Below are 12,282 nucleotides of genomic sequence, written 5' to 3' on the forward strand. Positions count from 1 at the left end.
TTAGAATAGAACCGATCGGTTATATCGATATCACTTGATGGACTCCCCTAAAAAGAATGTAATTTACATTTTCCGAAAGGTTTACATTAAAAATGCAAAATTGTGTCAGTTTGACAATTCAACCCACAGAAAATACTATAACGCATGTTCATAAAAGTTCTTTCCTCCTTACATGATCATGTCTCTGTTTGGGGGCTTATATGTGTGTGGTATGTATCTGTCAACTAGTACTATATTGAGCTGACTTCAATAATGTGCTTGAATAATTCTGTCAACTGTTAACCATGTTTTAATGATGAATACTTGTTTTGAGTGCAGGTCTTGCCTCCATAACAACTGGATACCCACACACTGTTGCACGTGTTGGCGACGATGTAAACATAACCATGAACCCAGCGAATGTCAGCTTCCTATATGACGTATGGGTGAATGGTTGGGTAACTGAGAGACTGTTACTGGTCATGCCTAAGTCACACCGTGTATGGGTACTCAACAGCAGTCACACCGGCTACACGACCAGGATGAGATACACCGGTGAGGACTCACTATCACAGACCGGACAGCTGAGGTTTACCATCTACAATGTTACTGTACAGGACGCTGGTACTTACTACTGTCAAGGAAGCATAGGACACAATGTTACTGGATGTAGACAGGTCCTCGTTGTACCTCGTGAGTAGTATATGGGATTAACAGAATATTGTTTGTAGAATAAAGTTGGACTGTCTTAATGTATCTCCAGCATAAGTAAATAGCTGTTCAATCTTCTATTGCACTAGAAGAACTTAAGGTGAGGTGAAATGGGGGTTTAGATTTTTGTATATATGGAGACATGGATCCGGGTATGTGTGTGTATGAGTGCGTGCGTGTGTGTCGACCCTCCTCTCCATGGAAAGTACATTTAACTCGTTTCAGTAGAGGCAGCCAGTAGTTATGTGGTAACTATCATATTTAATCAACAAAACGGTTAGGAGTATTAGGATCTAGCCAACATGTATTCCCTGCTGTAACTGTGGAACACTGACAGTGGAACACTGAGTTAGTGAGTCAGTGATTGATTGAGTGAGTGAGTGAGTGAGTTAGATTTTAGCAATACTCCAGCAATATCATGACAGATAACATCAGAAATGGGGTTCACTCATTGTACCCATCTGGGGAATCGAACCCGGGTCTTCGACGTGACGACTGAACGCTTTAACTATTTATTATTTGATAGATAATAATGATAAACAGTATATAAATACAATTATGAAAGCTGTTAGTAACATCTTGTTCAATGGCACTCGTGTTACGGTCTGAGCACATTTGTTATATTTGTTCACAGAGAAGCCAACCAGACCTAACATCACCGGACCTGCCTCACCTGTATCAGGTGAGAATGTCACCCTGACATGCTGCTCCTCATCCCGGAGTCTACCCCCGGACCATCCCCAGCTAACCATGACCTACATCTGGAGGAGGGACAGGACCCGGGTAGAATCTGGTGATGAGTCTCCTACAGGTGGAGATGACCTGACAATAACCCACATCAGCAGAGAGAACCATGGAGACATCTACAGCTGCCAGGCCGTGGAGGAGGGCCTGAAGTCTAACTGGAGTCACGGACATGTACTGGATGTTCTCTGTGAGTAAGAACTTATCTTGTTTACGGTATAGGAACCTAGTGTATCTTATCTATGAAACTGTGCTTCTGAGTGATAGTTTTGTCACAACGTTCTACTGTGAACTACCGTGAACTACTGTTTTCTGTGTAAACAAAACAGAAATGATTATTGTGAAAGTTTTGATCGGAAATATAGGCAGGTCTGATTTAATGATCTATGCGTTAAATAGGCAATCGAAAATGCTGATAGTTTCCCTGCATTGTAAGCTCACCTGGATATGTTGTCAAGAGTTGTACATGTTATATCTGGGGTTAGGCGTCTGACTTTGTGTGCAAGCTATTAGGTACCCGACTCAGAGGATGTGGGTTCGATTCCCGGATTGGACTCAACCTAAAAGTACTAGAATTTGTACTTTACTAAGAAAGTGTAATCCCAAATATAACATGTTACATGGTCACTTTCTAAATTGTATTGTGTAGTCATAAGAGTTGTACATAGCAACAGAGTGCGTGAGTGAGTTACAACGGTGTTCCAGTTGTAGTCTGTACTTATTATGTGAGGAAAGCATAAATTGATATGGGTCTGAGACGTTTACCATTTTGTGATTCCCAAGAACACAGGCCAAGCCAAGCAACATGTCTTCATTCATCATGTATGTCACACAAGCAAACTGCACTTATATGTAAGAAAAAAATCCGTTCTTAGCTGACCATCTCACATGCATTCCAGATGGACCTGACCAGATACAGTTTGACGGCACAAGTGACAAGCTGGAGGTAGAAGAAGGGAAACCTGCAACAGTGAGATGTTCTGCTGACTGTAATCCTGCCTGTACTGTAACCTGGTGGGACATCTCCAGACAGACGGTGATTACAGGACAGGGGGAGGCTGTGTTGTCTATACCAGCTGTAGAGGTATCTGTGTCTGGACTGTACACGTGTCACGTCAACAACAGCCATGGGAGTGCATCACGGAACCTGACGCTGGAGGTCTTCTGTAAGTCAACACTTCAGTAATAGAATATGTTATATACAACCTATTTTGGGGGATGACGCCTGTTGGGACGGCCCCCTTTTCGTACACCTGATCCTGCTGGAACACCTGCTAGAACACCTAGAGATTTAAAATAATCAAAGACCCTTTAGATGGCACTCAAAGATTAAAAATAACTAACCATTTGAAACGGTAATATTGATGAAGAATTTAAGTTTCACTATGATCTGATGGCATTATCACTCCAATGAGTCTTAACTTTCAGATTTCCCAAAAATCCCAAATGTTTCCGTTAATTCGATAAATCAATTAGAAACCTGCCCTACAGAATGCAGTGCTTCTGAATCTCTATTTATATGAGAAATAAAATTTGACACTTTTCGTTACAAATTTCCGTTTCTTCACCTTGCACAAATGAGAACACTGATGTTACCGACATTGCATGTCCTCCTGTGGAGCTGATGTTGACAACGACGTTGTTGTTTCGGATGTACAGCGTACCTCATCAATCACTTACAAAGCATAGCACGGAAAGGTTATTTCAGATGAACATCGCAAGTGTCAACCCATTTAATATGTTTTGAATCGGGTTAAAACCTCCCGAAGAGGCTTGATGTTACATGATTATACTCGTATGCATACTGAACTGAATATTGTTCACGTTAAATGTTTCAGCACGTCGAGTTACTGTACCTGGTGTCGTTTCCATCGTCCCCTTGGCTGCTGTCTGTTCCATCCTGATCGTGGTCATCGCCGTTGTCGTCATCGTTGTTGTTTGTAGAAAACAGAGACGTGGAGGTAATACAGTGTGATGTGAGAGTGAATGACGATAACCCGAGAGTCACGTAAAGTTGTCTCTCTCAGAAGCACTCCTTTCGCACTTTCGTTCAACAATTACAAATACTGATTTCACTTAATAGCGTGTTGCGGTTCATATATTACTACATGCTCATGTTTACATCACGCGATCCATGTGTGTGTTCAGTGTATCGTCACCCGGAAATAGTTAGCTCAATAGAATAGCAAGGCCAATGCTTTCAAATGAACAGTCACATGATGATAGTGCATAAGAAAGATAGACACGTTCTTTTATGTGAGTGAGTATGGTTTTACGCTGCTTTAAGCAATATTTCCGCAATATCACGGCGGGGGACACCAGAAATTGGCTTCACACATTGTACCCAAATGCAGCATCGAACCCGGGTCTTCGGCAGTGACGAGCGGACTCTTTAACCACTAGTTTACACCACCGTCCCTTCCTATAAATATACACATGTGCTGAATTATACATGACAGTGTGGGACAACGCTTTGGGTGAGGTAGGCGGGGAGGGCGGGGTTGGATGGTTACTTCAGAATACGTTGTACCCCAACAACTGATATATACCAATACTGACCAGCAAAAGAAACGAAATTCAAGACATCAAAACTCACACTGAATCTCGATTCGTCTAAAAAGATGACATCATCCCACCTTCGTTGTCCAGAACAGAACAGAACAGAACTTTTACTACGCTCAGGGGTACCCTTCCAAGTTCTCCATATGGCATTATAATGGCGTGCTTCTCTTAACGGGAATGAATTTGCGTAAAAGGTTTACATGAACGGATTCTATAGATTTACAGTTTTCAAAACCCCATATTTCGCAGGCGTATAACAGAATTGGCTTAACCATGGTGACCTCGATTTGTCACCCAACGGCGCCGTTCCAGTCGATGTCTGTTGGTGAGGATAGGTTCACGGTAAGGTCGACGGCAATGTAAGCCTGCCGCCAGGAGTCGTCAACGCATAGTTCTTTCGCTGATAGGGCGCCCCCTAGACCCAATCACTGGATAAGCAGTGCTTACTGCCGCCTACAGAGGGTTCCGTTGGTGCTGAGGTTGGATTATCCGGTCCTGTCTTTGTGACGTTACACGGGGGTGTACCGGAACGGGGGCGATCAGAAACGCTGCCAGTTGCCACTACCCGTTGTTGCAGACGAATTATTGTCGAAGGGTGAACCTTAAAATGTCGGTCTCCAGCATTCAGCATGCATATTGCTTGGTGTCTCTCCATTTCACTTACACGTGGCATGTTGCGGTGAAATGACAGCATTACGACACTGCCTGCATTTGTAGCCCTACGTCCACAATCTGCACGTGTGTCATGCATTTCATCCTTGCTTGTTTCTCCCTAATGATTTGGAACACCATCCTGCATGGTGAATGCTTTATCATCACCACATCGTGCTTGTGTTAAAGGATCAAACCCAAACTCATGCTGAAAAAGTACAATTTTCATGAATTCTGAGTTGCGTTATTATTGCTGGTCAGTATATATACACCTATACAAACGTTAAGCAATACTAATATGTTTTGAGAGGTAATGTCTTTACTGTAACTGTAAAACATAAGTAATACTTCGGTATGTAGCATCTGATGTCCATTTCCATCCAGTTACTCAGTAAAACGTTATCTGGCAAGCATTTCACTTTATATTGACATGTTATACATTTTCAAATGATCATTTTGTCCTATTTATACAAATAGATCTTCCGCATGTCATAGTTTTCACGTCCATGTGGTGGATTTTGTTTGAATGTACAGATGTCCTGGATGGTGTCTATTAATATTCATTCAGGAAGTACATGTGGGGAAATTGAATCTGAGACCAGCCTTTAAGGAAGAGTTTATAGTGAGTGAATATGAGCAATATCACGACGGGGGACACCCGAAATGAGCTTCAGATATTGTACTCATGTAGGGAATCGAACCCGGGTGTTCGGTGTGAAGAGTTAATACCCTTAAGAGACACTATTATTGAGATCATATGCAAAACCTTTCACACCCATAAATAGAGTGAAATCTGAATATCTATGTCATAAGCTTACATGAGAAGTTAGATGTAAATTACTTCAAACTGTGGTGGTATCTACTTGACATGTCCTTTTCTGTGTGTGTTTCAGTCCAACATAGACTCATTTCACTTCTCTTATATAACCGTCAAGATGCATTTGAACAGCCTGAGAAATATGAATCATTTCTTTTATATAACCCTAAAGATGCTGGAACAGCCTGAGAAATATGAATAATTTCTCTTTAATAACCGTCAAGACGCTTGAACGGCATTTGAGATATGAATCAATAGTGTGCACACATTTACATATTTGATGGCCTTTAGGTTTCAGTGAGTGAGTGAGGATGTTTACGCCGCTTTTAGCAATATCACAGCAATATCCCAGCGGGAGACACTTTAACCACTAGTTTTCCCATCCCAACAAGGACTTCAGGACACCAGTGTTACCTAGCTGACAGTCACATATCGTTCTACAAATTTCAAGTTATTTATGTCTACTTCAAAGGTATGCAAGTATACGAGCAATTCGTTTATCATATATTTTTCATCTAACATTTTGCATTTACACAATTATGTCTTTCAGGAAGTCGACACATTCATAATCTGTGAGTATCTGCTATCCAGTGGGTAAGGCAAATGGGGAAATTTAAACTTAGTGGTATCTGCTCTTTTTCAAGGTTGTTGAGTAAACAGTTGGCAGTATCTGCAATTCTTCAAGGCTATTGCGTAAACAGTTGGCAGTACCTGCTATCCAGAAAGTAAGGCAAATGGGTAAACAGTTGGCAATACCTGCTATCCAGATAGTAAGGCAAATGGGTAAACAGATGGCAGTACCTGCAATCTTTCAATGCCATAGTGTAAACAGTTGGCAGTATCTGCTATCCTTGAAGACTGTTGGGTAAACAGTTGGCAGTATGTGCTATCCTTCAAGGCTATTTAGTAAACAGTTGGCAGTATCTGCAATCCTTCACGGCTACTGGGTAAACAGTTGGCAGTATCTGCTGTCCAGATGGTAAGGCTTTTGGGTAAACAGTTTGAAGTATCTGCTATCCTTCAAGACTGTTGGGTAAACACCTTGCAGTATCTGCTATCCAGATGGTAAGGCTATTGGGTAAGCAATTGGCAGTAACTGCAATCCTTCACGGCTACTGGGTAAAACGTTGGCAGTATCTGCCATCCTTCAATGCTATTGGGTAAACAGTTGGCAGTATCTGCTAACCTCTAAGGGTATTGGGTAAACAGTTGGCAGTATCTGCATTCCTTCAAGGGAACTGGGTAAACAGTTGGCAGTATTTGCAATCCTTCAAGGCTGTTGGGTAAACAGTTGGCAGTATCTGCTGTCCAGATGGTAAGGCTTTTGGGGTAAACAGTTTGAAGTATCTGCTATCCTTTAAGGCTGTTGGGTAAACACCTTGCAGTATCTGCTATCCAGATGGTAAGGCTATTGGGTAAGCAATTGGCAGTAACTGCAATCCTTCACGGCTACTGGGTAAAACGTTGGCAGTATCTGCCATCCTTCAATGCTATTGGGTAAACAGTTGGCAGTATCTGCTAACCTCTAAGGGTATTGGGTAAACAGTTGGCAGTATCTGCATTCCTTCAAGGGAACTGGGTAAACAGTTGGCAGTATTTGCAATCCTTCAAGGCTGTTGGGTAAACAGTTGGCAGTATCTGCTATCCAGATGGTAAGGCTATTGGGTAAACAGTTGGCAGTATCTGCCATCCTTCAATGCTATTGGGTAAACAGTTGGCAGTATCTGCTAAACTTTAAGGGTATTGGGTAAACAGTTGGCAGTATCTGCATTCCTTCAAGGGAACTGGGTAAACAGTTGGCAGTATTTGCAATCCTTCAAGGCTGTTGGGTAAACAGTTGGCAGTATCTGCTATCCAGATGGTAAGGCAAATGTGTAAACAGTTGGCAGTATTTGCTATCCAGATGGTAAGGCAAATGGGTAAACAGTTGGCAGTATCTGCAATCTTTCAATGCTATTGTGTAAACAGTTGGCAGTATCTGCAATCTTTCAATGCTATTAGGTAAACAGTTGACAGTATCTGCTATCCTTCATGTCTATTGCGTAAACAGTTGGCAGTATCTGCAATCCTTCACGGCTACTGGGTAAAAAGTTGGCAGTATCTGCTATCTTTCAAGGCTTTTTGGTAAACAGTTCATCACCAACACAATTTGACTAGCTATATCACTAATCAATAGCCGTGTGATATCGAGGACAATCTAAATCAATGGCGCACAGTCAATGAGCTGCTGGATAGTTATTACCCTTCCAGGCAAAGGTTTCAAGGGCGTGAACTACCTGTATTTTCGTGAACACCTGGAGACTTCACTGATTTTCTCAGTGGTTCATTCATGTCATTTTGACAGCTATTTTGTGATTTACAACACTCTGAGGAAACAGGACTGTTTTTATAAATATTCCTTGATTCCAAACACTTTCTACATTTCTTTCCCCACAGCGTTGTCACATACATCCTTGACGCAGAAACAGACGGGGGCTACCAGGAGATAGAAGGTTGGTGTTGTACGTCATCGTAGACCCTTAAACGTCACATGAATTAGTTCAGATAAACAGGTCATAGCGAATGATTAAATGGGCAATGTCATGTACCATGTCTAAAAACAGTCTTGGAATTTTAGCTGTCAACATAGAAAAACTAAAGGCCTACCATAACTATTAGCTCCGAGTGACCTTGGTCGTTGGGGTAGCCCAGTGGTTAAAGCGTTAAGGCCGAAGGCCCGGGTTCGATTCCTGAAATGAGATCAATGTGTCAGGCCCATTTCTTGTGTCCCCTGCCGTGATATTGCTGTAACATTGCTAAAAGTCGCGCAAAACCCAACTCATTCACTCACTGACTGATCTTGTATTGAAACTTGTATCGGACGCTGTCCATATATCGCGTCTACGGTGCTAGATCAGTGCACTATATTCAAACATGTACGGATATGTGATCGGTGCAGTTTGTATGCATATTTAACTGCTGAACATTGTCACTTTCAGAGAGAGGAAACGTTTTTCGGCTGTGAGTATCTTCATCAATCTTCAAGTAAGATGAATAAATATTTTATCTCCACTCAGTGATACATAGCTGAAGATCCGATATAGAATTGATCCTCAGCAACCCATGGTTGTCGTAAAAGTTGACCAACGGGATACGGTGGTCAGGCTCTCTGTCTTGGTTGACTCATATCATCGTATCCCAATTGCGTAGATCGATGCTTATGCTGTTGAGCACTGAATTGTCTGGCCCAGACTCGATTATTTACAGACCGCCGCCATATAGCTGGAATATTGCTGAGTGCGGCGTCAAACAACAAACAAACCGACATAGCTATCAGAGCAAAACTATGCACGATTCGGAGCGATGTAAATTGAAAGTGTGTCACAGCTGTATAATTTCCTTTCACTTTACTCAAGTTTAATACTCATTTTTATCATCTTGGTTTCGTATCACAGGGAAGACGAAAACGACGGGAGCTACCAGGAAATAGAAGGTTGGTGTCTAAAGGTTAACTTCAAGCATGTTGTGTAACGGCTGTGAAACTCGAACTGTGAGTGTATGGTACTGATATGTCGATTGAATGTAGCTCGAAGTATCTTCCGTCTGAAGCCCAGAAGCCTGGATTAGGAGTCGTGTCTGAAACCCATATACATTGGATATAAGTCAAATCGTCAAGGTTACGGTGTAATATTTGAAGGAACGGGAAAAATACAGATTATATGATTTGAAGTACCCATCATAGAATAGTTAATATACTGTAAATAAACATTTCCTAAGTCAAATTCGTTTATATTATATATATAATACTTATGACACTTCTTAATTTCCATGTACATAACCAGGATTCAGGATTCGGTGATGCCATGTTGGGGAAACAGATCCACTGGCCTGGACAGCTGTTACTGTCATACTTCCCGTCATACATCAAGAATGATTCTTCCATCTTCATTACTTGCTTCCTTTGTTGCGTTATGCGATGTAGACAGGGTGCCAGTAGCGTATAAAGAATCGTAGTTTCTTTGAAAAAGTTGACACAAATAGTATTTCCTCCTAATGTCCTCAAACCAGAGTCTGCACTGAAAGGTATAAGGAATATTAACGACGAATCTCTTATGTTTCAAATACGATGTAGACAGGACTCTGTTAGCTTATAAAAAGGATCGATGTTTCATTCAAAAAAAAGACACAAACAAACCCCAGAACTTCCTCTATTTCCTCCTTATGTTTTAAAACCAATATATGCATTAAAACAAACAAGGAATATTAATAGAACATTTCTTATCATTCAAATACGTCTCTGCGTTCTCATATAAATGACCATACTAGTTACATATGTGTTAACTGTGTGTTATATCAGAAGGTGATGACAACGTCGACGACATCGTCCCCATCGTAGCTGTCTACTCCGTTATGCTCACTGCCGTGGCAGTTGTGGTGGCAGCAGTTACTGTTCTTGTCTGCAAGGACGTAAAAGGTACGATGAATACATGAATCTTTTTGAATGCAATGTAAGTTTCAATCCCTCCTCCACTCCCCAACACACAACAACCAACACGAACTTACACCAAAGTGAAGAACCAGGTCAGAGCTAGTCTTCTACAACCTATTTGCAAGCTCGTCATAACGCTGGGTGATTATGGCCATGCATGTATACCCCCGTATCCCAATTGCGTAAATCGATGCTCATTATATCAATCACTGGGTTTTCTTGTCAAGTCTTGATTATTTCAGACAATCGTAATATAGCTGAAATATTGCTGAATGCAGCGTTAAACAGCAAACAGGCATCTCTGTAGTTCACTTTTTATATGCTGAAATCTTTTTGTTCCATTTTATTTTGTAAACGCTGTTTTGATTCAGTAATTTGGACAGTCGGGAGCCAAGTGGTTAAGGCGTTCACGCCAAAGACCTAGGTTCGATTACCCACATGGGTACAATGTGTGAAGCCCTGTTTATGGCGTTCTGGTTTTGGTGATGTTGATGGACTGTGCTAACAACGACTCAGTCACTAACTGTTATTCAGTAAATGGAAACGTGGACGAATCTTTCCGTTTAGAAATTTACAAGTTTGTCTTATCCTTTATTTGCAGAAAACCAGGACAGAAGGTACATAAATTTATTGTGCTGGAGTTGGGTATGGTAACAACCAGTTAACAAACCCTCATATATGTGTCCAGTTGCAATCTCCTGTGTTAAACACCATTTACTCAACTTACCCCAGAAAACTAGACCCTAACTGAATAAACGAAGCCCGTATAGATTATCTGTGGAAATGACGGAGAAAATAGCAATTGGATCTATGTAACAAATGTACGATTTGTTAAGAAAGGATTGCAAATCTATGATCACTGTTGACGTCTTTTTTAGGATTTCCAATCCATTTATGATTTCTGTTCCACGCTGCATGAAAGCAACATACATACACTTCTGTGCAAGACAACTTTATGTGCAATGTAAGTGTAATGTTTTAATTACAGATGTGGTGAATATCTTACTGTGATGGCAGACAGATTGTCCCGTGACTTGAGTGATGTACCTAGTGCTTCCAACAACGACGGGGATGTCTTACCCCTACATGATTACGAGCGACTCCTGAGGGAACAGTTCCACATCTACACGTCTCTCCACCCTTCAACTTTGTAGCTGAGGACCACAGCACCAGGTGAAGCCAAAACTGACGTTACAGTTCCTCATCTACGTCTCTCCACTCTTCATCGTCCTCCATCGAGGACCACAGCACCAGGTGAAGCCAAAACTGACGTTACAGTTCCACATCTACACGTCTCTCCACCCTTCAACTTTCTAGCTGAGGACCACAGTACCAGGTGAAGCCTATACTGACGATACTGTTCCTCATCTACACGTCTCTACACCCTTCATTGTCCCCCACAGAAGTCTACTCTGACGGTACAGTTCCTCATCTACACGACTCTCTACCCTTCATCGTCCCCCACAGAGGACCACAGTACTAGGTGAAACCTATACTGACGGTACAGTTCCTCATCTACACGACTCTCCACCCTTCATCGTCCCACACAGAGGACCACAGTACCAGGTGAAGCCTATACTGATGATACTGTTCCTCATCTACACGTCTCTCAACCCTTCATTGTCCCCCACAGAAGTCTAATCTGACGGTACAGTTCCTCATCTACACGTTCCTCCACCCTTCATTCTCCTCTACAGAGGACCACGCCACCAGTAGGGCATGAACTGATGGTAAGGTTCCTCATCTATACGTCTCTCCACCCTTCATCGTCCCCAACAGACGACCACGGGACCATAGTACGGTGTGCAGCCTCTAGTGAGGCAACAGTTTATGCAGGCGATATTGTCTTTTTACCTTTCTACAAACGATATTGTGTTTACAGTTTTATGCAGACGATGTTTTCTTTTTCGCTGTAGGCTGACGATATTTTCTTTGTCGCTTTATGCCGACGGTATTTTCCTTGTTGTTTTATGCTGACAATATTTTTTTTTTCACTTTATGCAGTCGAAAGTTTCTTTGTCGCGTTATGCAGACGATATTTGTCACTTGATGCAAGTTGTTATGTTAGTGTACAGTTAGTTATGCAGGTGAGTCTCGGTATAGATGAACGGATATTTTGGTATCGATGAAAAAGAGTCGCTTTACTTTGTAGTATATGTTATCTGATGTTGTGTTGTGACATCTTAATAAACTTATTATTATGATTATTTTTTGTCTTTTTCTTGCATTGATCCTTCCGTAAACCTTACCAGGAACATATGGTCGTGTGTTCAAACCCCCAAATGGATGCATTCTCATTCAGTTGTTCGCCCCACAAGCGTTTGAGTGAGTGAGTTAAAAGTTTACATCA

General features: G+C 41.7%; 1 protein-coding gene across 1 annotated transcript; it reads left to right on the forward strand.

Annotated features, from left to right (window-relative positions):
• Nucleotides 1-374: 374 nt before the first annotated feature.
• LOC124258156 (cell adhesion molecule 4-like) lies at nt 375-11,405 on the forward strand. Its single transcript, XM_046692217.1, has 9 exons — nt 375-672; nt 1,325-1,624; nt 2,334-2,600; nt 3,273-3,395; nt 6,015-6,036; nt 8,860-8,936; nt 9,801-9,917; nt 10,534-10,549; nt 10,921-11,405. Exons 1-9 carry the CDS (start codon nt 387-389, stop codon nt 11,084-11,086), a joined length of 1,374 nt encoding a protein of 457 aa, XP_046548173.1. The 5' UTR covers nt 375-386; the 3' UTR covers nt 11,087-11,405.
• The last annotated feature ends 877 nt before the right edge of the window (nt 11,406-12,282 follow it).

Source organism: Haliotis rubra, unplaced genomic scaffold (assembly GCF_003918875.1).
Source record: "Haliotis rubra isolate DU_JTF1 unplaced genomic scaffold, ASM391887v1 Scf684, whole genome shotgun sequence".
Lineage (NCBI taxonomy): Eukaryota > Metazoa > Mollusca > Gastropoda > Lepetellida > Haliotidae > Haliotis > Haliotis rubra.

Excerpts from the sequence above, each read along its gene's own strand:
- LOC124258156 (XM_046692217.1), top strand. The coding sequence starts at position 387 with ATGAACCCAGCGAATGTCAGCTTCCTATATGACGTATGGGTGAATGGT. Across the intron at positions 673-1,324 it reads ACAGGTCCTCGTTGTACCTC|AGAAGCCAACCAGACCTAAC; the intron begins GTGAGTAGTATA and ends ATTTGTTCACAG. Across the intron at positions 1,625-2,333 it reads ACATGTACTGGATGTTCTCT|ATGGACCTGACCAGATACAG; the intron begins GTGAGTAAGAAC and ends CATGCATTCCAG.